The sequence below is a fragment of the Pteropus medius genome, unplaced genomic scaffold (genome assembly GCF_902729225.1).
Source record: "Pteropus medius unplaced genomic scaffold, Ma_sr-lr_union100, whole genome shotgun sequence".
Classification (NCBI taxonomy): Eukaryota; Metazoa; Chordata; class Mammalia; order Chiroptera; family Pteropodidae; genus Pteropus; species Pteropus medius.
Genome location: NW_024350924.1, coordinates 2,267,612 through 2,292,964, shown reverse-complemented (window position 1 = coordinate 2,292,964; position 25,353 = coordinate 2,267,612). Strand labels below are relative to the sequence as shown.

Genomic DNA, 25,353 nt, shown 5'->3' with positions numbered 1-25,353 from the left:
AAATGACCTAGGAACAACATAAGTTTTTAGAATGCTATTTTATTAAGAATAGCTAGCAAATTTCTTTTTCTTTTTTTATTATTTTTAAAAATTTTTTTCTTTCCCCCTGTCTACCTCCCCCCCTTTTTTTTAAAGGAAAAGGTACAGTAGTCCAGTGTTGTTTGATAGTTTCATTGGCTTCACAGTACTTCATTTCCTGTAAACTAGAATTGTAAAGCACTGTATGTAGTTCAGCATAAGCACTCTATAATCTTGGAAGATTAAAAAGCATGGTTTTTATTGTGTGGGTTGAAGTTGGGGATTAATGGAGCCTTTCTTAAGCACTTTTTTCTTGGCTATAAAATTTATAATGATTGTACCCCAATTCCCTTAACATTATACTTTGAATCATTCTTAGCCTTGTGTGTTTTTCTTCCTTCCTAATCTGTCATAAATAAGTAACCTCATTGCAAAGGAACATTTCAATCATAGCTATTTATATTTGGTTAGAAGCACTGATTTTTTTTTCACTAAACTTTTTCCTCATCTATGTATAGAAATATACATATAAGTCAGTATATTTCTATTGCCATTATTTCTTTTTTCTTATCATTAACATTTTACCTTTAATCTTAGATTTATAAAAATTTTATTTCATGCCCCTTAATACATTCTTCTAATCTTGTTCCACTAAGATAAGTGTCAGTACAAGTCCACATAGAGACTCAACCTGAAATTTATTTCTGTGGATAGTAATTGTTGTCTAAGCACTAAAATACTAACCACATTCCAGTTGGTTTTCAGATGTACATATTATTAAAGAAAATTCATGTTTCCATATCTTAGTCTAGATATTGTATATAAGTAAAAATTTATTAAAGGAAAATTTATGAAGATGTTTTTGTAATTTTTTTTTTACAGATATATCTGTCACGTAATATGGAAATACTGAAACATTCTGATATTTTTCTTTTTCTTTTTTTTTTTCTATTTTCAGTGGAATACACTCTTTTTTCCGCCCTACATAAATTCTGTGTGGTAATTGTTTTTTCATATGGACCATGGCTGGCAGGTCCACCTAAGATGCTGTCAAAGCTGATTTTGGCTAAATACTAGTCAGTTTGAAGGGCCAGAGCTCTGTTCTTTTGAATGGCTTTTAGAACAGTTGGAAAAAAATGATCTACTCTGTACTTTTTTAAACATTCATTGATTTTTACATGTTAAGTTAATTCAGCTAAGGGACATTTTGTACTATACATCTCATTTTAAAAGATAATTTTAGTTGTTCCTAAGATAGTTAACTCTTACTGACTTATAGCCTCCCTGAAGAAGCATTTATTATTGACATCTCCTTCTCTGTATAAAGAAAAATTCTAGCTTCGCAGTGAATAATAGTTTAAGGAGATTAAACAATGTTTATGAATTAAATGTTATCTTTAAAAATATGTACAGTAGTCCTCTTATCTGTGGTTTTGCTTTCTGTGGTTTCAGTTACCCACAGTCAACCACAGTCTGAAAATATTAAGTGGAAATTCTAGAAACAGATAGTGTTACATTGTGCACTATTCTGAGTAGCGTGATAAAATCTTACACTGTCCCTCTGCATCCTGCCTGGACGTGATACATCCTTTTCCATCATATCCACGCTGTATGTGCTACCCGCCTGTTAGTCACTTAGTAGCTGTCTCAGTTTTCAGATCAGCTGTCCTGTTACGGCAGTGCTTGTGTTCACGTAACCCTTATTTTACTTCATAGTGACCCCAGAGCACAAGAGTGGTGATGCTGGCAATTCGGATATGCCGAAGAAAAGCCATTAAGTGCCTCCTTTAGGTGAAAGGATATGTATGTTTAGGAAGAAACCTAGTATAAATAGGGTATGGAGCTATCCAAGATTTCAGGCATCCCCTAAGGGTCTTGGAACATATACCCCACGGGTAATGGGACTACTGCTGTATATGGTGTATCTAATTTCTAAATTATATAGCTAGAATTTTAGAGGCTCTAAAAATGTTTCACAGGGTGGTTAGAAGAGAATAATTCTGAGATACAGCCTCATAAGCATATGTGTAAGTTTTATATATAGCAATAGTGAAGCTTATAAGAATTAAAATTCTGGGTTGGATGATTAAAATACCATATATTTCTACTGGGAGTTTCATAGTATAGAATTAAAACTTATCCTTTTAAAATTAATTTTAACAAAACCCTGACCAATTGTAGGTTAACTAGGATACATTTTCCGTATCTATTTAAAATTTAAATGTAAAGTCAATGTAAAATATGTAGTCATAAGAATATATGTCTTCTTCTTTTAGGCTTTATTGACCATAAATGATGGCAGCATTAAACTTGTAGTTTTGGTTTAAAATGGGACTATTGCTCTAGATTCATAGTAACTCCAGAGTTACTTTATATGTAGACTGAATGTTAAATATACGAAGCCTATAAAATGTTTAATATCATTGGGTATATTGAACAACGTCAGAAAATTGTAGTCTCAATTCTGCAAGTTGTATGGTTGGTACATAGTGATATAAATGAAGTGTCCTCTAAGAACTTAGAGATTAAGTGGGGAATACAATATTTTTCTGAGAATTTAATTAGTAAAAGCCATTTTTTTTGCTAGTAAGAATTATCTGAATATTTGGGGAATGCTAAAATCACTAATCATTGTGCTCTAGAAGTAATCTCAGAGAGACAGTTCTGAAATGTGATTAGAATTTAATGAGTGGACATATCATTAATTTTACTGTATCTTCCTTTGGACAAAGTCTATGAACAGGAAGGTGGTAAGATCAGGGGACAGTGCAGGGAAACCCAAAGCATGAGGAATTGAGCAGCTGGCCTGATGGGATTTTCAATTTGTCTGTTTCCTGAGGCAGGCATGTCTTTCTTGTGAAGATGGATGTGTAAGATTAGCTTAGTCCAATTAGCTTAGTCTGATATCATTAAATATTTGGGTCATATAATTACCTTCCTATGCGCTGTCCCTTGTTAATCCTACCACCTTCTCTACCTAAGAGAGAAAATACGCTCATCTGATGTGAGCATTCTAGTCTGCTAGATATTTGCATTTCTCATTATGAAGAACTAAATGGACAAAATAGTGAACAAATTGAAAAAATTAACTGGTGTGCATACTCATATGTGTTTGTTTCTGTGAGCTTGGTTAAAGTTAGTTGGTCCTGTGAGAAAGACATGCTTGCAGTCTGTTTCATCAGATGTTTCTTTGCAGCTAGTCCCCTTAGCATGGTAGTCTTTCATATTGCTCTGAGCCTTAACATCTGAAAACAACTTGGGCCAGTTAACTTGTTTGGCCTCATCTGTAAAATGAGAATGTTGACCTAATGATCTTCAGAATTCCTCCTAGTTCTAAATCTTTATGAATTCATAAGCAATGCGCTCAGTAGTATAACTGCAGACTTATAGTTAAGAATTAGAAGGGATTTTAGGGAGTTGAAATATCTTTGATGTTTATTTTGATACTGCCAATGTTACTTAAAGTTGCACATTTTAACCAGCCTTGTTTCCTTCGGTTCCAAAGTACAGGGTATAACATTTTCCATGTTGCAGCTAGACTATTAGTTTTTATGGACAGGGCCAGTGTCTCCTGAGTATAAGACAATGCCTATTACAGAGAAAAAGGCAGTAAATGCTTATGGAATGAAAGTATTAGGACAAACCTAAGGCATGGCTAAACATGGTTTGTGACTTTCTAAAGCGTTTTTATTATGGAAAATTTTAGATGTGTTAGAACAGACAGAATAATATTGTCTTAGTCTATTTGGACTGAATACCGTAGACTAGTGGCTTATAAATACCAGAAATTTATTGCTTACAGTTTTGGAGGCTGGAAGTCTAAGATCATGGTGCTAGCATGGTCAGCTTGTGGTGAGGGTCCTCTTCCTGTTGCTGACAGCTGACTTCTCATTGTATCCTCACAAGACAAGCTAGCTTTCTGGGATCTCTTTTATAAGGGCACTAATCTCAATCATGAGAGCCTTGCCCTCATGACCTAATCACCTCCCATAGACCCCAATTCCTAGAACCACCATTTTGGGGTTTAGGATTTCAACATATGAATTTTGAGAGGACCCAGACATTCAGAGCATAGCAAATATAATGAACCACCATTTACCATTACGCTGCTTCAATCGTCACGATTATCATTTTATCTTTATCTCTTCCCACTTTTCTTCTTGTATTATTTTGGGGTAAATCACAGATTATATATTATTTAATCTGTAATTATTCCAATGTGTATCTCTCAAAGATAAGGACTTAAAAAAATCTTAGCTACACCTTTATCACACCTTAACAAACGACTTGTTTTTATTTTTTTGACTTGGTTTTGATAAGTATTCAAGTCATTACATTTTGAAATACCTGTACTAAATATTTCCAAGAAACCTGTTATGCAATATAGTTAATAACACTCAGAAGTAAACAATGGGACTAATTTTTGTTTTATTATTTTTAATATTTAGGCTATCAACATGACGGCTGAAGAAACAGTGAATGTAAAAGAGGTCGAAATCATTAAACTAATTTTAGACTTCTTGAATTCAAAGAAGCTTCACATTAGTATGTTGGCCCTTGAGAAGGAAAGTGGAGTCATAAATGGCCTATTTTCAGATGATATGCTTTTCTTGAGGTATGATTTCATTAGTACTGTGAGGTTTGTAGTTCCTTTAAAGTAGCATTAAGTATATTAATAAGTTAATGTACAGTACAGGTAGATCTTTATACTCGTGAAAAGGCTGTGTAAGTATAACTTTTAAAAATGCTTGTCTCTATAATGGAACACTTACAAAATAGTGTTTTCTGTAGAATACTGTGTTCTCAGTAGTAAGATCTAGAGGTCCATTAAAAAAACAGTTACAACTACATTGTAGATGTGGCATCATTATAAAAAATATTCGATTAAGAAAGAGGCTCTAGAAAGATAAAATATTCTGAAATACCATTTTTGGGGGCCACATACTCATTATATAAACATTAATTGTAGAAAAAAAGAAAACTCACTCCACCACCCAGAACACTACTGATAATTTTCTGTGCATATTTAAAAAACAATTCTGTTACATTCATAATTTAGTATCCTGCTTTATCCATTAACATCAGAAGTCCATTAACATCATAAGAATTCTCTACGTGATTACAAATTTATACTTTAAAAAGTTCAATTTTCTTATTAATTTCCTAAGTTCCCCTATTTTAAGACAATTAAATTGTTTTCAGTTTTTCTTGAATGAATGGTCTACTCAGCATCTTCTGTACGTATGACTTTTTCTGTATCTCGAATTATTTAGAATGAGATTCTTAGAGGTGGAGTTGCAGAGCAAAAAGGAATTAGCATGTTTACCAAAATAGAAAGCTAAATATATCCTAACTTGAATTGGACATAAAAAAGAAAACCCAACTTTTTAGACAGAAATATATTTTATACTTATGTGATACCAAATATTTTTGATAAGGAGTACAGATTCTTGCACATGTGGCATTTTGTGATTTGGAAAGGCCTAAGAAATGAAGTGTTCCTAACTTATGAAAAAGGAACTCCACCCCTCCCCCCACCTCACCCCCAAAAAAGCTTTATTGTAGTAGGGGAGTTTATTTAAACTCGTTGCACTTCCCTGTATTTGGTGTTAGGAATGTCATTGACCCCCGGGGCTTAGTTGGGAACCAGCACTGAGGCAGCATTCTTTTGGCCGTCTTTCAAACATTGCTTGCCTGGAGTATAGCAGCGGCTATCAAATATCCCCCTCCAGGAACCCATTGGTTTGTGATGAAGTTTTGCTGGTCTGAGGTAAAACGCAAGGAATTATAAAATAGTAAGTTTCTCATTCAGCTAAATGTATTCGTCTTAAAGCCCTGGCCTTTGAAATCGTCCTTCCTACCTTTTTAAGTATTAAAATGTCTCTTTATAAAATGATTATGATGTATATTGTGATTGCTTTTTATTAATAGTCCTTCTTTATAGAATCCAAAGTTGGCAATCCTATGTAGATCCTCCTGTCCATCCCTCTCTTTTTAAATTTTATTGTTCTAAAAATCCCAAAGTAGAGAAATTGCTGTTATAAAAGAAAGGCAGCAATAAGAACGCCTTGTAACTTTTAGAAGTTCCCATAGACCACTAAAGTAGGATGAAACTTGATTTTGTTCCTTCCTGTTTTCAATCTCAGTGTAAATTTTAGTATCAAATGCCTCAAAGATGTAGAATATACAATTTAGAGAAGGATTTCTCTACCACAGCCAGATAATTCATTGTCGTGAGTGTGCTGGGTTAGGGGGCTGTCCTGTGCATTGTGGAATGTTTAGCAGCATCCTTGACCTATACCCAGTAGATGCCAGTAGCTCCCTATTTGGGACAGCCAAAAATGTCTCCAGACATTGCCAAACTACCCCCAGTTGAGAACCACTGATTTAGTGAGACTGGAACATACCCACACAGTAGCCCCTAAATAACACAGAATAACTTTAACACTGTAAGATGAATAGAGAAATAAAGGAATTTTTAGACTTAGTCCGTTGTTTTTTACATAAGTGAAAAAACCACATAAATATTAGAATGAGGAGTGTTGTAGATTCACAAATTCTTCTCATCTAGCATATGCTGTTATAAATGAGTTGTGAAAATTATTTTATTATAGTGGTTGAGGAACCACTATAGTAAATGTTAATCTCATTACTGACTTCAGACTGAAGCTTTAATGCTATGTTGTCATCTATTCCACTTTTAATTAGTGTAACTCAAATTCGATAACATACATGGGTTTTTCTTTATATAGGCAACTAATTCTTGATGGTCAGTGGGATGAAGTTCTTCAGTTCATTCAGCCTCTAGAATGTATGGAAAAATTTGACAAAAAAAGGTGAGTTTTCATCAAAGTTTTTAGTGTCTTATCATTGGTGGAAGCTTAGCAAAACAAAACAATAGACAAAAATGTAAGAACAAGACCATTAGTTTTCCCAGTAAATAGTGCACTCAATCCTGTTGATTTGGAGCACTTCCAGAGGACAAGTTGCATTTACTTCAGTTAGTCGAAAATCTGATATACTAACCTACTTAGTCAACAATATCTATATACAAAAAGTCACAAGGGCCATATCTGAAGCAGTTGTTTCTTCACAATAATATGAAGATTTTAAAGATGTCATTCCATTGCCCCCTAGCCTCCATTATTTATGAAAAACAGATAGCTGTATTTGTATCCTTATTCTCTTATGTGCAATGTTTCTTTTTTGTTTGGCTGCCTTCAGGATTTTTTTTTTTAATTGAAGTATAATTGACATATAGCCTTGTATTAGTGTTAGGTGTACCACATATTAATTTGATATTTGTATATATTGCAAAACGATCACCGTAATAAGTCTAGTTAGCATCCATTCACATACATATTTACAACTTTTTTTTTCTTGTGATGAGGACTTTAAAGATCTGCTGTTTTAGCAATTTTCAGATATGCAGTACAGTATTAACTATAGTCACCATGTTATACATTACATTCCCATGACTTATTTATTTTATACTGAAAGTTTGAATCCTTTTCACTAATTTCACCCAACCCTCGCCTTTGGCAATCACGAGATTTTTTTCTTTTTCATTTTTAGCAGTTTCAGAGACAGCCAAGGATTTGGGCAGAGATTATGCAGTCGATTTTGCTGTATTTCTCATTAAGGCTTCCTCCTTTTCAGATTCCCTATCCTCACTCCTGCTATGCAGATGCTCTGGCAGTACCAAGTTTTTGCTGACTTCTCAAGCTGTTAAAACTGCAGCTTTCTACTGGAGTAGCTCACACTACATGGACTGGGGAGTGCCCTCAGCTGGAAGGCCTTATACCCTTGAATATCATCCCCTAAAGTTCCCTTTTTCCAAGGATTGACTTCCCTCCAGTTGTGCCAGCTATTTGTTGTTGTTCAGTGCTTCAAATAGTTATTTTTTGTATTTTATCTGGGGTTTATAATTTTTATCTGGAGAAAGGTTAGCTTGATAGAGGTGACTCCACCATTAACAGAACTGGAAACTCGTATTGTTTTTGATTCTTACTTCATACCATGCTTTTAATACCTGTTTGCTTTTGTACATTCTTTATTAGAATACTATTTCTTTTACCATTTCCTACATTCCTGATCATCTTCCAAGAGTCAGTTCTTATAAGACTTTCCTTTTACTTCCCACCCCTTCTGGTAGTATTGGTTTTACATGACTTTGAGACCTTGCGGAGCTCTTTACATGTTTCATACAATTTATTAGGTAACCCTCTTTTTGAAGGCAGGGGTTTTGTTTTATTGAACACATATTTGCTACTACAACAATAGTTGAAAGAATGACTTAAGTTTCATTATTATTTTCCTTCAGTTATTAGAAATACTTTAAAGTGCTGAAGGCATCCAGCATTTTTTGATTCTTAGACAAGTCAAGTAGACTCTTTGCTCTTCCTTTTTCTCCCAGAAAAATCCCTGTTAAAATTTTTGTTGTTGTTTCATAATTTTTTATTTTTATTTATTTTTTTATTAAGTTTATTGGGCTGTAGTTATTTTATGACTTTTTAGAAATGTTGTTCATTTGTCCTTATCTTTTCAGCCCTATTTTTATTAGATCTTATGTTTGAAAGAAAAAAGTCATATTTTGGGAAAACGACATTTTGAATATAAAGGATATTGATTTCTTATTAGGTGACATTTGGCATCTTCCATAAAAACTTGATTTTTGTTTAGAATTAATATTGGAAATAGAAATCCTTCCTTTGAGTATTAAATTGGGATTACTTGCCACTGAAATTATTTTAATTATGGCTTAAATGTGATAAGCTTCATAAAATATTTTAAGATTTTTATGAAAGCAAAGGTACTTAGAGTAAACTAATAAGTACATATGATTATGAGACATATTGGAAAATTAATTTTTAAGTCTTTTTAAAAGAAATAATTAGTTCTTTAAGACACACTTGGCCTGTTTTGAACTTGAGTTTCATTTCTAGTTTTTGACTTTGCTATAATTCAGCTTTTTAATCATTTCAGTGTTTCATATTTTATTTTTCACAGGTTTCGCTATATTATCCTGAAGCAGAAGTTTTTAGAAGCTTTATGCGTTAACAATGCAATGTCAGCAGAAGATGAGCCCCAGCATGTAAGGTTTTTATTCCTGAAGGTTTGCGCCATAGTCTTGTTTCAGTCATAAGTATTTTATTCACTAAAACAGATTGTTATCATGAGTTTTTGAAGTTTTTATGAGCCAGGATGGGGCAAGATTTGCTCTTTTGCAGAAGTAGTGCTTTCAGTCTGTACTGAGTCTAAATTTGTTCCATGATTTAGACAATGATGATAAATGAATGACTGGCTGGTTGGGGAGTTTGTGCTCCCCTTGTGTTTAAGGTGATTTAGATGGCAATAGATGTTTGACTTGACTCTACATCATTGCTTCTTTTCTTATTCCAAGAGTGGATTATGTTTACCTCCTTTGTCTTTTCAGTCTTTTCAGTATTTCCTTTGATCCAGAGGTGGTTTTTTTAATAAAATGTTTGTCTTTATGACAGTTTAAAACTTGATGATATTAAATTCTTTTTGATTTGAGAGTTAACTTTTAAAGTTTTAGTATTGTTATTGTTATATCAAAAAGCAAAGTAAGTGCCAGTAAGTGTTCATTGAAGTAAACCAAAATACTTTCATACATAATAGAGAAATGTTTGCCAGATAATGATACTTAAAAGTGGAAAGAACACTAGAATGTTGACTCAAAAGACCTAATTCTGTCTTTGTCACTAACCAACTAAATTACTTTAGTTAAATCTATATCCTAACTTTTCCCATTGGTAAGATACAGAAACTGGACTATGTAAACTTTAAGGTTCCTTACATCATTAAAAGCTTATGATTCTAAGATAATATTCACTATACAAATTATTATCATTTTTCTCTCAGCTAAGCTTCCTTTTGTTCTGTCTCCACACTGTGTTTGTAGTAAACAAACTAGATGTTTCTTTTCTGTAGTATATGTGCTGTTGAAGCAAGCACGAGATGTTCCTTGATTTACTTTCTTTCCCCACACAATTTTCCTATCGCAGATTTGTGAATGGCTTTTGCTTTTTTGGTAAGCTGGAGTGATAGCAAGCTATATAAATAATTGAATATTGGTAGGCTTCAGCTTTCTTTTCTAGAAAAGTCAATTATTCTTACCCTTCAAATATGATACATTTGAAAATGATAGCTTTAAGCCTGAATTAGAGCACTGTTTTTATAAGTAAAGTTTAATGTGCTAATTAACGAAATTATCTAATCTTTTTATTTTAGTAGTGAAAAACATTTTGGTTTCTGACTTGAAGGTTGTTAACTATCCAACAAATTATATGGGTAGCCTATGACACTATAGAGTTTATCCTTTTGCAATTGAATAGTTTATGAAAGTTTGTCAAGTATCTTTGTATTTGAATGAAACATTGTTTTCATACTTCATAGTATCTCTATGGTGATCACTCCTATTTTTCTTACAGCTGGAATTTACCATGCAAGAAGCTGTGCAATGTTTACATGCCCTAGAAGAGTACTGTCCTTCTAAAGATGATTATAGCAAGCTCTGTTTGCTTTTGACTTTGCCTCGTCTGACCAATCATGCTGAATTTAAGGACTGGAATCCCAGCACTGCGCGAGTTCACTGTTTTGAAGAGGCTTGTGTCATGGTTGCAGAATTCATCCCTGCTGATAGGAAGCTAAGTGAAGCTGGTTTTAAAGCAAGTAACAATCGTTTATTTCAGCTTGTAATGAAGGGTCTACTTTATGAATGCTGTGTAGAATTTTGTCAAAGTAAAGCAACTGGAGAAGAAATTACAGAGAGTGAAGTACTTCTTGGCATTGACCTCTTATGTGGTAATGGTTGTGATGATTTGGATCTGAGTTTATTGTCATGGCTTCAGAATCTCCCATCTTCTGTCTTCTCTTGTGCTTTTGAACAGAAAATGCTTAATATTCATGTTGACAAACTTCTGAAACCCACAAAAGCTGCATACGCTGATCTTTTGACTCCCCTTATCAGCAAACTTTCTCCCTATCCATCATCTCCAATGAGGAGGCCTCAATCAGCCGATGCCTATATGACCCGCTCTCTGAATCCTGCTTTAGATGGCCTCACTTGTGGACTAACCAGTCATGATAAGAGAATCTCAGACCTTGGGAACAAAACTTCTCCAATGTCACACTCCTTTGCTAACTTTCATTATCCAGGGGTACAAAACCTCAGTAGAAGTCTCATGCTTGAAAATACAGAATGTCACAGTATTTATGAAGAATCTCCTGAGCGGTAGGTATTTGCTCATAAAAACAAAAAATGAGGAACTCTCCACAAGTGTGAGATAATCTAATTTTGTGTGTGTGTGTGTGTGTTTTCTTAATATTCAAGTCCCTTTCGTTGAAGGTTATTCCTTAAAACTTTACAAAGGGTTTTTTAAAGTTCGATGATTAAAATTATGAGGGAAAATCTTTACTATTAATTCCTGTATTCTTTTGCTAGTTTAAAGGCAATACGTGTGCACTGAAGAAATTTTGGGAAATACAGAAGAGTTTAAACATGAGAATTAAAATCCCACAAAATTTCACATGTAGGTGACTGGTCTTTTTTCTATGAATAGAATTTTAAAAATTGAGAATGAACCATATATATTTTCATATAATTTGCTTTATTCACTTGATAGATTATGAATATTTTTCCATATTCTTAAACATTTTTTGAGATCAGTGATTAACAATGTATGTATATTCTATTATATAGCTGCACTATTTTTATGTAATTCTTAATTGTAGAACAGCAGATAGTTTATACTTTTTTCTCCTGTAAATATACTGTATTGAACATAAAAATTTGTGTATATAAAAATCCCCATGTATATAAAAATCTCTGATTATTTCTATTTATATATTTTAGTAATTCCTTATATACATGAAGGAAATAAGTGTTAAAGCCACCATTAGTTTTTATTTTGAACCTGGTATGAAATAATAATTTCCTAATTAGCAGTTATGTATTTCAGGAGTTAGGACACTTCTTGCCTTGCTTTTGCAGGAAACCCCTGGAACATACTGCTGTTTTCATATACTCAGAGTTGATACTTTGAAGTATTAATGTTGACTGCAATAAATTTATTTAAAGAACACAAAAACTAAACCTTTTCCTATTCACATAGGAAAGTTGGAGGCATTCTTTATTGAGGAAGGAGCACTGGACTCACAATTTCTGTTTCTAATTAAAGCAAGAGGAAAACTTTAGTTTAGGCACAAGAAATACAGGATAAATATATACAGAAGCATTTCCTTTAAGTTGCTGTGAGACTGTATAGGAGTTGGGGTTGTGATACTGTCCTTAAAGTATCTTAAAGAGAGGGGAGGCTTCTAGGGTAAGTTAAGTGACTTATTTATTTTATAACTGAAAGTTTGAACCCCTTTCTCTAATTTCACCCAACGTTCCCCCTCCTTCCCCCACAACCCTCGCTTTTGGCAATCACAAGATTTTTTTTATCGTTGGTTTTAGCAGTTTCAGGGATAGTCAAGGATTTGGGCAGAGATTATACAGTCGATTTTGCTGTATTTCTCATTAAGGCTTCTCCTTTTCAGATTCCCTATCCTCACTCCTGCTATGCAGATGCTCTGGCAATACCAAGTTTTTGCTGACTTCTCAAGCTGTTAAAACTGCAGCTTTCTACTGGAGTAGCTCACACTACGTGGAATGGGGAGTGCCCTCAGCTGGAAGGCCTTATACCCTTGAACATCACCCCCTAAAGTTCCCTTTTTCCAAGGATTGACTTCCCTCTAGTTGTGCCAGCTATTTGTTGTTGTTCAGTGCTTCAAATAGTTATTTTTTTTGTATTTTATCTGGGGTTTATCATTTTTACCTGCATAAGCCTTGGGTGACATATTAAGGCATCTTACTCTTCTGTATTTCATATTCGAAAGATAAAGATGATATCTAATGATGAAAATGGATGAATGTAATATAGGGACAACTTATTATCCAAATCTCAAAGAAATAGAAAGTCTTCAGCATTGGTGGGGACTATTTTAAACTTTTCTTGGACTTGACAATTTCTTTGGAGAAAATTTTCATTGTATGGGATGCTGGGCTTCAATTATGGAGCAACTACTGATGTTCTTCTGAGTACATAAGATGACAGGAGCCTCTTGATCAGTCTAATGGACAGCATGTTTGGACTTGTGCACCAGTGGGATTGTCTTTGTAAAGAAAAAAAGACAGACAAAATCTAGCCAAACCTGATTTCGTATGTGCTGTTACTTAGGTGAAAAAAAGTAGTAGAAATTCAGGAATGACTGGATAAAGATGGAAAGTAGTGGAGGAGTATAAGTTATTAGATAATTGTAGAATAAGAGAGGTAAAATATGACATGTCATAAAGTAAAACATGTGTTACCAGCTGAGCAGTAGCAATAACCCAGAAAACATCTATTATGCCTCTGAAATTGGAAGACTTACGAGGCAAAGCATGTGGAGTAATGACTAGAGCATGGTCTTTGGAATCAGACTTGAGTTTGAACAATAGCTTTGTCATTTACCAGCTGTGTAACCTTGAGACAGTTACTTAATCTCTCTGAGCCTCAGCGACCTCCTCTATAAAATAGAGCATTGACTTACAAAGTGAGATAAAACTCCTAGCAGCGTGACAAGCATGTGATTAGTATTTAATAAATATCAGTTTCTCCCCTCAGAGTTCATACACTTGGTAAGGACAATATGTCAAAAGGGTTGCTTGTTACATACTATGGGAGAGGCACTGTGCTATAGATAAATTTACTTTGGAAAAAGTTTGCCTTGTTTTAAAATATATTTTAAGTATAATTTTAAACATATTGAGATCCTCTGTTACATCTGTTATGTTAAAGATGCCACATGAAGAGACTCCTACTTGTGGTCATGTATGTTTGAAGTTGATATTTTTAAAATATTTGAGTGTCTTCTATGTGCCAGCTTCATGCTGCATCCCCAAGATACAGTGATGGAGTTACTGTGGTAAACAAGAAGATGAAACATGAAAGAAAGGTTTATAAGAGAGTGTGTGGCATTTTAAAGGATATATTTTCACTCAAGCAGAAAAAAAGTCAAAACAAAAAGTCAGAAAAATCAGTTGAAATTTGTAAGCTTTGTCTATTCAGTGTAATGATCTCAAAATTAATAGGCCTCAAAATAACAAAGTATTCTCAGGCATAGGCCGGCATTGGATTTCAAGTCCTAGCTTTATTTACTAGCTATGCAATTTTAAGAAGATCACTTGTCTTTTGAATCTGTTTCCTCACCTGTGAAATGAGAGTTATAATCTATTCCACAGGTTAAATGAGAATGCATGTGGAAGTGCTATATAAAGTTCAAAATTAAATCAAATGTTACTTTATGAAGGTCATTTTATTCTATCTCTATACAGTTAATAACTCTTACAAATTCTACTTTATGGACATTAAAGGGGGCTTCTTATGGTCATTAGCAGTTTACAGCACATCCTGGTAGCTGAAAACTCTTCTCAAAGTCTTTCTCCTTCCTCCTCTGGGTGTGTGTGTGCGTGTATGTGTGTTTAGGTATTTATGAGTACTAGGCTCCTAACTAATGGTGCCTTTGTGAAAATGACTAGCTAGCTCTGTTTCCCTGGACCATCAAGCTATGTTTTGATATGTCTTACATACTTCTGCCCAGAGAGGCCATTATGAGGCCACTCATAATCAAATTCCTTGAAGGCAAAGATCATTTTACTTTTGTATTTGTTCCCATGGTGCCTTGTACCAATAGGTAATCTGTGTAAATGTCTGTGGTATTCATCATCTTTGGATGATGTTAGTTATTAAAAATTTTGAACAGAGTATAATTATGAAAAGTAGAAATTGCTAGTGTTTTAGAAAAATGTTAGGAGCGACCTGAGATGTCAAGCTTACTAATTAGCATACGTTAAAAATATTGGAAAAAATGTATGCTTAGCTTTTATGTTAAATGCAAATAAACCAAAGAAAACCTTTTAATAAAATAGCAACAATTCTTAAAATTTTGTTGAACCATATTAGAGGAAAAAAAATAATGTTTGGATAACAGTATCACATATTAAGAGTTCATAAAGCGAATTTAGACAGTAGTTCATCCAACCTTTTATTTGATTTATAGGTGAAGTTGAGCCACAGAGAATGTAAGTGATTTCCCTAAGGCTACACATCTTATTTTTGATGGGAGCCCCTACCCTCCTTGCTTAATAATCCAGTGCTCATCCATAATAAGCACATTCTTTTTTTAAAAAAATCCCTTATGTAGTATACTTAAAAGAGGAAAGGAAAATAAAAATCTATTTTTGTACATTTGATAAACACGTAGGCTAAATGTTAATTGTTTAAAATTAAAACTTCTCTAAACTATATTTTCCTTCACCAACCCCCTCCCCGCCAACTTTCTTTTTGTTTTTTTGCACATTTCTGGAAGAAGTGATACACCTGTTGAGGGACAGCGGCCTATCAACAGTGAAATCCTGGGCCAGAGTTCAGTTTCAGAAAAAGAGCCTGCAAATGGAGCACAGAATCCAGGACCAGCTAAGCAAGAAAAAAATGAGGTAATATTTACTACACACAGCATCTTTAGAGTTATACTCTTTGTGAGAAGTAATGATATTTGCTTAGATAGAATTTTATTTTATTTATTTTTATTTTTATTTTTTAAAACACCTACAGCATCTGGTATTCCTAGGTGGTCTCCCATCCAAGTATACTAATCAGGCTTGACCTTGTTTAGCTTTTGAGATCAGACGAGATCAGGCGTTCAGGGTGGCATGGCTGTAGTTAGATAGAATTTTAAAAGGATTTTCTGATATTTGGAAGTAGTAGAGAGAATATCTAGATTTTCTTATTAATCACCCTATTTTCTCCTCTCTTCCTTAAGAATATATGGTACTTTTAGTTGTCATTGTGTATTTTGGACTATTTTAACAGATGAATTTACTAACAATTATTTTAGATTGATATTAATCTTCTATATTTTGGTATTTGAGTAATTGAACTCACATTAAACATGGATAGCTTGCATTTTTAAGTTATATGCTTTTTATTTTACTAATTAATGAACAAGGAATTGACATTTTTAATATAGACTAATATGTTTATTTAAGTTTTTCGCATTCCAGATTATTTTTCCATGGCGTTTGGAAAGGAAATAGTGAGGCATAAATTAAGGTGCAAATTTTATCTCATTTAAATGCCACTGAGAAAGAGTGAGTAGTAGGTAGTTTTAATAAGTTGAATAATTTTTTGAATTTTTTGAGTATTTAGTTGAATAATATCAACTAAATATTAAGAATGAACTAGAAAAATTACTATTAAATATGTAATAAATAAATAATAAATATTACAGATATGCATTTGTACCAGACAACAGAACTCCAAAATATATGAAGCAAACATTGACAGAGTTGAAGGGAGAAATAGTTATGCAGTAATAGTTGAAGACTTCAGTACCCCACTTACGTATAGGACATCTGAACAAAGGATCAGTAAGGATGTAGGGGACTTGAACAACACTGTAAAACAATTAGACCTAACAGGCATCTATAAAACACTCCAATAATAACAAAATACATATTCTTCTCAAGTTTGCATGCAACATTCTTCAGGATAGACCATATATCAGGACATAAAACAAATCTCAATAAGTTTTAAAAGATTGAAATCATGTAAGGTATCTTCTCTGACCATAGTGTTATTATTAAAAATTAATAATAACAGATGGAAAATAGAATATTCACAAATTTATGGAAATTAGATAACAAGTCTTAAACAACCAATCGGCCAAAGAAGAAATCACAAGGGAAATTAGAAAATCCTTAGAGGCTAATGGAAGTAAAAAGAACATATCAAAACATACAACATTCCAAACTTATAGGATGCAGCAAAAGCAGTGCTCAGGGGGACATTTATAGCTGTAAATTCCTCCATTAAAAAAGAAGATTTCAAATCAGTAACCTAACCTTATGCCTTTAGGAACTATAAAAGAAAAGCAAACTAAACCCAAATCTAGCAGAAGGAAAGAGGGAAGTAATAAAGATTAGAAAGGAGACAAAGTACAGAATAGGAAAACAATAAAGAGAATCAATAAAACAAGAGTTGGTTCTTTAAAAAGATCAACAAAATTGATGAGCCCTTAGATTAACAAAGAAAAAAAGAAAAAATACACAAATAACTAAAATCAGAAATGAAACCAAGACATTACTATCAACATTTAATATTAAAAACCACTTATAAGAGAATATTGTGACCAGTTTGTAAGCCAAAAAATTAGATAACCTAGATGAATTGGACAAATTTCTAGAAACACACAAATTACATAAACTGACTCAAGAAGTAGAAAATCTCAATGTACCTATAACAAGTAGAGGTTGAATCAGTAATCAAAAAGCAAAGTCCAGGATGAGATGGCTTTGCTGGTGAATTCTGCCAAACATTTAAGGAAGGGTTACCACTAATTCTTCCCAAAATCTTCCAAAAACACTTAGAAGAAAACACTTGGAAGAAAATATAGGCATAAATCTTTATAACCTTGGATTTTGTAATGTGTTCTTAGATATGATACCAAAAGCATGAGCAACAAACATAAAAATTGGTAACTTGGATTTCACCAAAATTTAAAATATCTGTGCACCAAAAGACATTATCAAAAAAGTGAAAAGACAGCTCTATGGAATGGGAAAAGTATATATCTGATAAGAGTTTAATATCTCCAGACTATATGAAGAACTACAGGCATACCTTGTTTTATTGCACTTCACTTCATTGCGCTTAACAGATACCGTGACTTTAGAAATCGAAGGTTTGTGGCAACTCTGCATCAGGCAAGTCTGCACTGGCACCAAACAGATTACAATTTGCTGAATGCTCAAATGATGGCTAGCATTTTTTAGCAATAAAGTATTTTTTTTTTATTAAGGTATGTACATTTTTTTAGACATAATGCTATTGCACATTTAATAGACTACATTATAGTGTAAACATGCACTAGGAAAACAAAATTTCATATTAACTTGCTTTATTGAAATAGTTGCTTTATAACAATGGTCTGGAACCAAACCTATGACATCTCCAAGGTATGCCTGTACTACAACCCAACAACGAAAATACAAACAATCCAATTTTTTTAAAAAAGGACTTGAATAGACATTTCTGAATGGCCAATAATAACATGAACAGATGCAGAACATCAGTAGTCATTAGGGAAATGCAAATCACAACCACAATGAAATACAAGTTCCCAACTACAAGGATGGCTTAAATCAAAGCAGTGGAAAATAACAAATGTTGGTGAGAAAGTAGAGAAATTTGAACCTTCAAACATTGGAATATAAAGTAGTACAGTTGCTGTGATTTGGTGGTACCTCAAAAAGCTAAACAAAGAATTACCATGTAACTCAGTAATTCCACCTCTAGGTATATGTGCACCCAAAAGCATTGAAAACAAGGATTCAAGAGATATCTGTATATTTGTGCTCATAGCAGCATTATTTATAGTAGCCAAAAGGTAGAAATAACCCGTGTCCATCCACAGATTAATGGATAAACAAAAGTGGTATATCCATACAATAGAATATTATTCAGCCATAAAAAAAGAGTAAAGTTCTGACATATGCTACATCATGGATGAACCTTGAAAACATCATGCTAAATGAAATAAGCCAGACACAAAAGGACAAGTATTGTACGATTCCACTTATAATATGAATTATCTAGAATAGGCAAATTCATAGAGACAGTAGAATGGAGATTACCAGGGGCTTGCGGGAGGGGGAAATCGGGAGCTATTGCTTAATGGTTACAGAATTTCTGTTTGGAGTGATGAAAATTTTTGTAAATAGATAGTGATGATGGCTGTACAACATTGTGAATATAATTAATGCCACTGAATTGTATACTTAGAAATGGTTAAAATGACAAATTTTATATTTACTTTATGACAATAAAATTATTTTTAAAAAGGACATAATTTTGTCTCAGAGTTATTACTGTTAATTATGAAATAGAGGAGGACCGTTACTATTTCCTGGAAAAGGGAGACTGTCCTATCTTTAGTTAGTTGTGACTAGGCTCATGGTTAAGCTTATTGTCGGTGTTGGCCAAATTTAGAGATGACTATTTTATTTTAGGGTAACCCTAGTTCACGTGATCCATGTAATGTGACCAGACTCCAGCTTGCCAGAGGATTGTTTCTTTGCCAATATTGGAATTCACTAAATATTTAGATCCTATGAATTTGAGTGTTATACAGTTGTTTTAGAAGGATGAAGTAGGAAGGTCGATACCACTTCTTCCACTTTTTGGTTAAAGGCCTTTTGAGTTCTGAATTAAAGTATTGTTTTCGAGGAAAATTTTATAAGTTTCTCTCTAGAGAAACCTATTAAATGTGTTGGATAAGGTAATATTATGTTTATTAAATATTAGTGCAGTCCCTCAGTAAGTATTTTTTCAAGTAATAGAGATTTGTATTCGTCTTTATCCTCATTCACATTCTTTAACCATGTTTCCCCTGTGACCACTATAATCTGTATTTTTATTTTGAGTTAGTCAAGGATCTAGGATGACCATTCATTTGGTCAGTCTCTTCCTGTGAATTAAAACAAATTAACTGATCTACTTGACTATTTAAGACTCATGGATACTATGCTGTTTTTCAAAGAGTAATATATTAAGTATTTGCTAATTGTTAAACATAGCTATTTGTATATTCAGTGTTTATAGAAGTAATATTGAGTTGGGACATAATTCAGTCACAGTCTGTTCAAATACATTTTTTTAAATCTTTTTTAAGCTTCGAGATTCAACAGAACAATTTCAAGAATATTATAGGCAAAGATTACGTTATCAACAGCATTTAGAACAGAAGGAGCAACAGCGACAGATATACCAGCAGATGCTGCTTGAAGGAGGCGTGAATCAGGAGGATGGTCCTGAACAGCAGCAGAATCTCACTGAACAATTCCTTAATAGGTTGGTCTTTTAGTCACTTTTTTAAATATAAGGAATTATTTAAAAGCTATTAGAAGCATGTAATAACTGCTACTTTCCATGTATAGTTTGAAATTTTAAGGCTTTTCAAGTGTTTCAAGTAACATGGAGTTACATAGTATCTTCCAGTCGCAGTATTCAGAGGGCTCAGCTAGTTCTGTCCTCCCCTTTCATGTCCTTTCACACCTAAGCAACAAGAGCAGAACGGGTGGTTCAATGCGCAGGCTGGAAGCAGGCTGCCAGGGTCCAGCTCTGTCCCAGGGCAGCGGAGGATCTGTGGGAAGTTACTTAGCTTCTTTTCACTTGTTTTCTCATCTTCACAGGGTTGCCGTGAAGATTAAATGAGTAAAGTGCTTAGAACAGTACCTGGCACTATATGAAGTGTTATCTGTTATTTTTATTGTTATTTTGAGTGCTTATACTTTCAGATTCTTTTGAATTCAGTGTATTAAAATGATTATTACATGATCTCTGCCAAGACAGCATGAACTTATATCATTTTTAATTATAGAAAATATATATTTATATATAAACACACACCTACATACATATACATGTTTTTTAAATTAGTAAATAAAAATATCTGTATTTAAATGAGCAAGGGGAGTTGGAAATTAAATAAGTTAATACATATAAAATTACTTAGAATAATTCCTGGCATATAGGAATTATGCCGTAATTGTTGGCTATCATCATAATTTTGATTAGGCAATGCAATGGTGACTGTCATAAAGTTTACTTGGTTCAGTAATACTGGAAGTAATCTGCTTGTCACTCTGAGGCTTGTGCAGGTCAGTGATCCTGAAATTTATCCTGTCTACAAACCTTCACACAAGGAATATTTATAATGGTAATCTAAAGTGTCTAAGTAGGCCTCTGAACATTCAGTTTGAAGATGGTTTTCTTATCACCTCTGATTAAGTCAGTGGCTTATCAGAATTATCCTAATTTGATGAATTGTCACTTCTGGTTCTTGAATGTCTTCTTCATATCCATAAAAGTCATGTTTACAGTTTGACTTCTTGAGCATATTATTTTTCAGTGAAAGCAGATATCTAGCATTAAGTTAGAAGATAAAGTGGCAAAGTTCTGTGATCCCAAAAGTTGTAGGCATGGACTCCTCAGAAAAAAAGTTAAACTATTCGAGATGGTTTATCCTTCCTTTAAAGACAATTATTAATAGAATTAAAATTATTTACTGTAATTTAGATTTAATTTAGAGCATATTTATTGTTAACAACTATTCTCAACTTCTTTAGAGATTAGAATTTAAAATGACATTTAAGTTATGTTACAAAAATTCATAGGATAACCAAGCCTGTTGTAAGTATGAATGACTGTTTATCCTAAGCTTTTGTAAATTAGTTTCACATAAATTCTCTGTTGTTCTCTTAACCTTTTCTAATCTATTCTATTTTTTAACCTTTAATGTAATACTTCTATTAAATTTTTTTCTAGGCCCTTAGTTTTATATATTTGAGCCTGTGCAGGGACTTTAGAGCACCTGACTGATACCAAGGACAAATTGAATAGAGATAAAATCTATAAATTAAAAGGTGCTTTTTCTCCTTAAGGTTTTATTCTTCCAAATCATTCTAGTAGCAGAGCTTAGCTTCCAGATTTAATTTTTGCTTCTCCCTTCCAGGAGGTGTAGAAAGAGGAAGAGAAATAAGAGTTATGTTATATAATAGATCTTATTGGAAAAAAACAACTAAAACATGATAGGATTTTTATTAACAGTACTGTATCATCACTTTATACCTCTTAATATTTTGTTTCTATTTTGTTTCTAATACTAATAATTGGCACCATTGATTTGGCACTTATGATAGGCATACCTACCTTCCACCACCCTCCCCACTTTAGTCAAAATGATATGTTAGCATTTTAGACTCCTTATGCTTAACATTTACCAAATTTATTTAACCTGAGACTTTTTTTTTTTTTTTTTTTTTTTAATGGGGAGCATTTCACAGGATTAGTGTTTCATAGAACAATATTTTGGACATACTGTCTATTTAAAATGTTTAACCTATAAATATTTAGTAATGGCTGCCAATTCCTTTAATACTATTCAGCTGCTCTTTTAAAATCTTAAAGCCTTAAATACACATCCACTCAAAATAATGTTAGAAAATACAATGAGCTACTATACCTCTTTGTAATCATACCCCTTGTGTAGTTTATCTCATTTTGAATCTAGGCTAGAGAGCGTGATGCTGGGCCAGTTCTGGGTCTAAATCTTAAAAAGCCTGACAGCTTCTTTTTGGAGCTATGAATACAGCATAAGGAGTCAGACTGCCCTAATGTAGAAACTTGTGGTGAGGGAAAGGCCCTGAGGCTTACTTGTTTTGCTCCTGTTTTATCTCCCTAGTGCCTGGATCAGTCTGACGAATGAACGAATGAATGCATGTATGAATAATAGGGATGCCACTTGACTTTGTCCTAGGCTTGCTCTAGTCATTTATTTTCTTGTTGACATGATATTACTAAACAGATCTAATGAAAATGATTTGTTGTGTTGGTGAGAAATTTTGTTAGTGGTGATATTTTTATTGACTTTTGGGAAATTAAGTTTTGGGTTTTTTTTAAAATTAGGTTTTAAATTGAAAGTTATACCAGAGAAGAAACCGATTTTAAAAATGTTTATATGGTAAAAGGTGTTTAATAGTAATGATACCCATTATGCCTATTTCCTTTACAGTGGTATACTGTAGAAAAATGTGGATCTTCTTTCAGTATCTTGGTTATGCCTAAAGCTGAAGATGATAATTTTTTAGTACTAAATTGGCCAGTGATTATATATTACATGTGCATGTATTTATTTACCTTCTCAAACTTTTAATCTTCTATATGTTAGGAATGTGATTACTTTTCATTTTAATATGATTACATTGTTTTGTAGGTCCATTCAAAAGCTTGGTGAATTAAATATCGGAATGGATAGCCTTGGTAATGATGTATCGGTGCTCAACCAGCAATGTAATGGGAGCAAAGGCAATGGATCTAATAATTCTTCTGTAATTAGCTTTACTACACCACCCCAAGACTCTAGTCAGAGATTAACACATGATGCTTCAAATATTCACACAAGCACACCTCGTAATCCTGGATCAACAAATCACATACCTTTTCTTGAGGAATCACCTTCTTGTGGAAACCAAATGTAAGTGCTTTACTTTGTAAAACCTGGAAATTTTAACTTCGTACTAATGAATAGAAATATAGAAATTCAAACTTCTCTTTGGAGACTTATAGTTTTTGGAGCTCATTACCTACCAAGTTTCTTTGTAATATGCCTTCATTTATCTATATTCTCTTCTACTGACTTTTAAGTCTCCTAATAGTCTTTATTCCTCTATCTTTCTTTTTGTTTTTTTACCACCAGCAAGACAATTTTGTTTTTTATAAGCCATCTTACTCAGAGGTCATATCGTTTTAGGCTTTTTATCTTCTCCCTGATTTTTTTTTTTTCTTGCCATTGGTACCTTTCAACAAATAATCTTTTAATTCACAGACTTCCAGGGCACAAGATGTTTTAACATGATAAAATGATTGCCACAAGGTGGTCTTGGCAGTGCTGGCAGTTAAAGCAATTGAACCCTTCTTGCATATTTATTAGTCAGGGAAATTTTTTTAACTTGCTATCATTAGTAAACAAGTGTTAATTTATGCAGTGGGAATAGTCGAGCATTTTCTTCATCTACTCTTTACATTAAACACCTTTGAAAGAGGTTCATTTGAAAATGCATAACTTGCTGTTGGCATTTTAATGCTTATAGGAATCGGCCTTGTAAATTTAGCATCAGAATCTCTAGTTTTATACTTGAGAGCACAAGTTTATCTAATATTTGCTTCTTTATTATAGTCCCTTTAACACTTGTTTTGTGTATTTCCAAAAGTAGAACTCAAATTTTAAACTTTAATTTTTATTTTTATCAAAGTAATATACACACATGGACTAAAAAACAAGTAGCATTTCAAGGCTTAATATAAAACAGAATCCCATCTTTTTCATGATTTCTACTTCCTGTAGGCTGTCATTTTGAACCCAATTAGCTGTTTCTTTTGCTGTATATCTCCACATTTCTGAATAACATGCTTCTATTACTATTTTTATTCATTGATTCCCTGCCAGTTAGATTTAGCTACCATATTCCTCACCCACAACACACTCACTTTGTCTACTCCTTCTTTCTAATATATATCAATTTTTGTTTAAATCAGTATTCAGTGTTAACATTTCTGTGGCCATATAATGTTATTTACAACTGATTGCATGTCCTTTTCATGCAACTTTCTGTTTGTCATGGGGACAGTAATTGCCTCACTTCTGGTGTGCATGTGATGTGTGTATGCTTAGTTTTCTTAGTACCTATCACCAAACTATATGCAGATGCTTTGACAGAACTGTAAAATTTTAAAACCCTTATTACAGTAAAAAATATCAAGTACTTTCTCTTTTCTACTTTTTTCCCTTCTAGAGACATCCCTCCAATATCACTCCTGCCTCCCTTTGTATTTATTGCTTCTTGGTCATTTTATTCTGGCCTAGAGATTCCCGGGACTTCACTATGGTCCTCGGAATTTCCTTTGCCTCTCCCCTCTGTTGGATCACCTGTTTTTAGGATCTCATATAGTTTTCTGAAAAGGGATACATCAGAGCTGAAGGTTCTGACACTTTGCACGTCTAAATTTTCACATATGCTTTGCTACCATAGCTGAATGTAGAGTTCTAGGATGGAAATCATTCCTCAGAGTCTCAGGGGCATTGCTACATGTTTCAGTGTTCTTGATAAGAAGTCTGATGCTATTTTAACGTGATCCTTTGTATGATGTCTGCTGATTTTCCACTCTGGAATTTTTTAGGACTTAATTTCCCCGATGTTCCAAAACTTCAAGATACATATCAGACTGGGTCTATTTTTCTTTTTTTTGCTGGGTACTTTGTGGGCCCTTTTAAGCTAGAAACTTAAGTTCTGAGAAATTGAAAAAAATATTATAGCCATTTCCTCACCTCCATTTTCTATTGATTAATTTTTTTCTGCTATCATATTTTTATTTCTAAGATCTTATCCTTTAATTTTCCTTAAAATTTTTTTACAGATCTTTTTCTTGTTTCCTGGGTTATTTCCTCATATCATTGTAGCATTTGTTTTCCTGAATTGCCTCTCCTTATAAATTCCTTTTTGTTTGTTTTAGCCTCTGGATTTTATCTGAGAGGCTTTCTTCAAGTATCTGGAAATCCTTTACTATCTGTAAAGAGTGAGGCATTAAAAAATGCTGACTGGAAGGAGGGTTTACATATATGGATGGATCTGTCTGCATGATGGACTCACAAAGAAGTGATTAAGTGGAAACA

General features: G+C 33.2%; 1 protein-coding gene across 14 annotated transcripts in view; it reads left to right on the top strand.

Annotated features, from left to right (window-relative positions):
- WDR47 (WD repeat domain 47) overlaps positions 1–25,353 on the top strand; it is a 47,362-nt gene that overhangs the window by 8,912 nt on the left and 13,097 nt on the right. For 7 of the 14 annotated variants that reach the window (XM_039841051.1, XM_039841056.1, XM_039841052.1 and 4 more), the window contains 7 exons: positions 4,467–4,633; positions 6,771–6,854; positions 9,028–9,133; positions 10,473–11,275; positions 15,433–15,559; positions 19,795–19,973; positions 22,897–23,157. In XM_039841051.1, coding sequence (XP_039696985.1) covers positions 4,476–4,633; positions 6,771–6,854; positions 9,028–9,133; positions 10,473–11,275; positions 15,433–15,559; positions 19,795–19,973; positions 22,897–23,157 — 1,718 coding nt within the window. In that variant the 5' untranslated portion in view covers positions 4,467–4,475. The remainder of the gene's footprint in view (positions 1–4,466; positions 4,634–6,770; positions 6,855–9,027; positions 9,134–10,472; positions 11,276–15,432; positions 15,560–19,794; positions 19,974–22,896; positions 23,158–25,353) is intronic. The other 7 variants (XM_039841058.1, XM_039841049.1, XM_039841047.1 and 4 more) reach the window with 3 other exon arrangements.